General features: G+C 46.4%; 1 protein-coding gene across 1 annotated transcript; it reads right to left on the bottom strand.

Annotated features, from left to right (window-relative positions):
* Positions 1–1142: 1142 nt before the first annotated feature.
* On the bottom strand, positions 1143–1297 carry SARC_14865 (hypothetical protein; the record flags this gene model as incomplete). The annotated part of the gene is made up of 1 exon (XM_014291004.1): positions 1143–1297. A coding segment is annotated over one exon (155 nt), but the record flags the coding sequence as incomplete, so codon positions are not given.
* Positions 1298–1411: the final 114 nt, after the last annotated feature.

Raw genomic sequence — 1411 nt, 5'->3', positions numbered from 1 at the left:
AGTATGACTGAGTGTGAGTTATGACCGAGTGTGTAGTATGACTGAGTGTGTAGCGCTTTCTGCTTGACATACACTGAACAGCTCATGCCATACATATCCATAAACGTATGCAGATACACCGGTATCAATCATAAAGCCGTACCCTGTGTGTGTAATACTTCTTACGCTTACCGTTCGAAGGGATGTGACCTGTGACTATGAGACGTCGCACTTGGGCACTGATCCGACACACCATGGTCAGAAGCAGCACAACCTGAGCCATGCGCTCTATGCAGGTATTCCCAAATGCCTGTTGTGTTGATGCGAGTTAGTTGCAGAATACATCCAGAGGATGAGAGCACCCGCTGATCGAGCCAGGGTTTAGGGTATGGACGGCACAATGAACATAGTCCTCATATATGCATGTGCATGGACATTATTCTCATCTATTAATGTACCTGAGCATAGTCCTCATATATGCATGTGCTTGGACATTATCCTCATCTATTAATGCACCTGAGCATAGTCCTCATATATGCAAGTGCATGGACATTATCCTCATCTGTTACTGTACATGAGCATAGTCCTCATATATGCATGTGCATGAACATTATCCACATCTATTAACGCACATGAGCATAGTCCTCATATATGCATGTGCATGGACATAGTTCTCATATGTGCGGACTCTACCAACTATATCGGCAAACCAGCCCATCCCAACACAATACGCAATAGCCAATCACAATGCAAGATTACACCTCAACAACTCTACCAACTATATAGGCCAACCAGCCCATCCCAACACAGTACGCAATAGCCAATCACAATGCACGATCACACCCAACAACTCTACCAACTATATCGACCAACCAGCCCATCTCAACACAGTACGCAATAGCCAATCACAATGCACGATTACACCTCAACAACTCTACCAACTATATCGACCAACTAGCCCATCCCAACACAGTACGCAATAGCCAATCACAATGCACGATGCAACAACTCTACCAACTATATAGGCCAACCAGCCCAGCCCATCCCAATACAGTACGCAATAGCCAATCACGATGCACGATTACACCTCAACAACTCTACCAACTATATCAACCAACCAGCCCATCCCAACACAGTACGCAATAGCCAATCACAATGCACGATTACACCTCAACACCTCTACCAACTATATCGACCAACCAGCCCATCCCAACACACGCACTGCACACCTCTGCCTGTCCATTCCTGCGCTCGTCGTCGGTGCTGTACCCCTCTGCGTCTACACTGTCGTATGCAGTTGACGCTACCTTCTGTTTGTCTGTAGGTAGGTATACGTGTGGTGGTGAACAAGGTCATAGGCCTATAAGCAGTAGCGGATGAATACGCCAAGAGCGCGGTTGCTATGGCAACGAAGACTTCTGTTTATCGTTTA

This window comes from Sphaeroforma arctica (genome assembly GCF_001186125.1).
Source record: "Sphaeroforma arctica JP610 unplaced genomic scaffold supercont1.5216, whole genome shotgun sequence".
NCBI classification, from domain to species: domain Eukaryota; class Ichthyosporea; order Ichthyophonida; genus Sphaeroforma; species Sphaeroforma arctica.
This window is presented reverse-complemented; position numbering and strand designations above follow the sequence as displayed.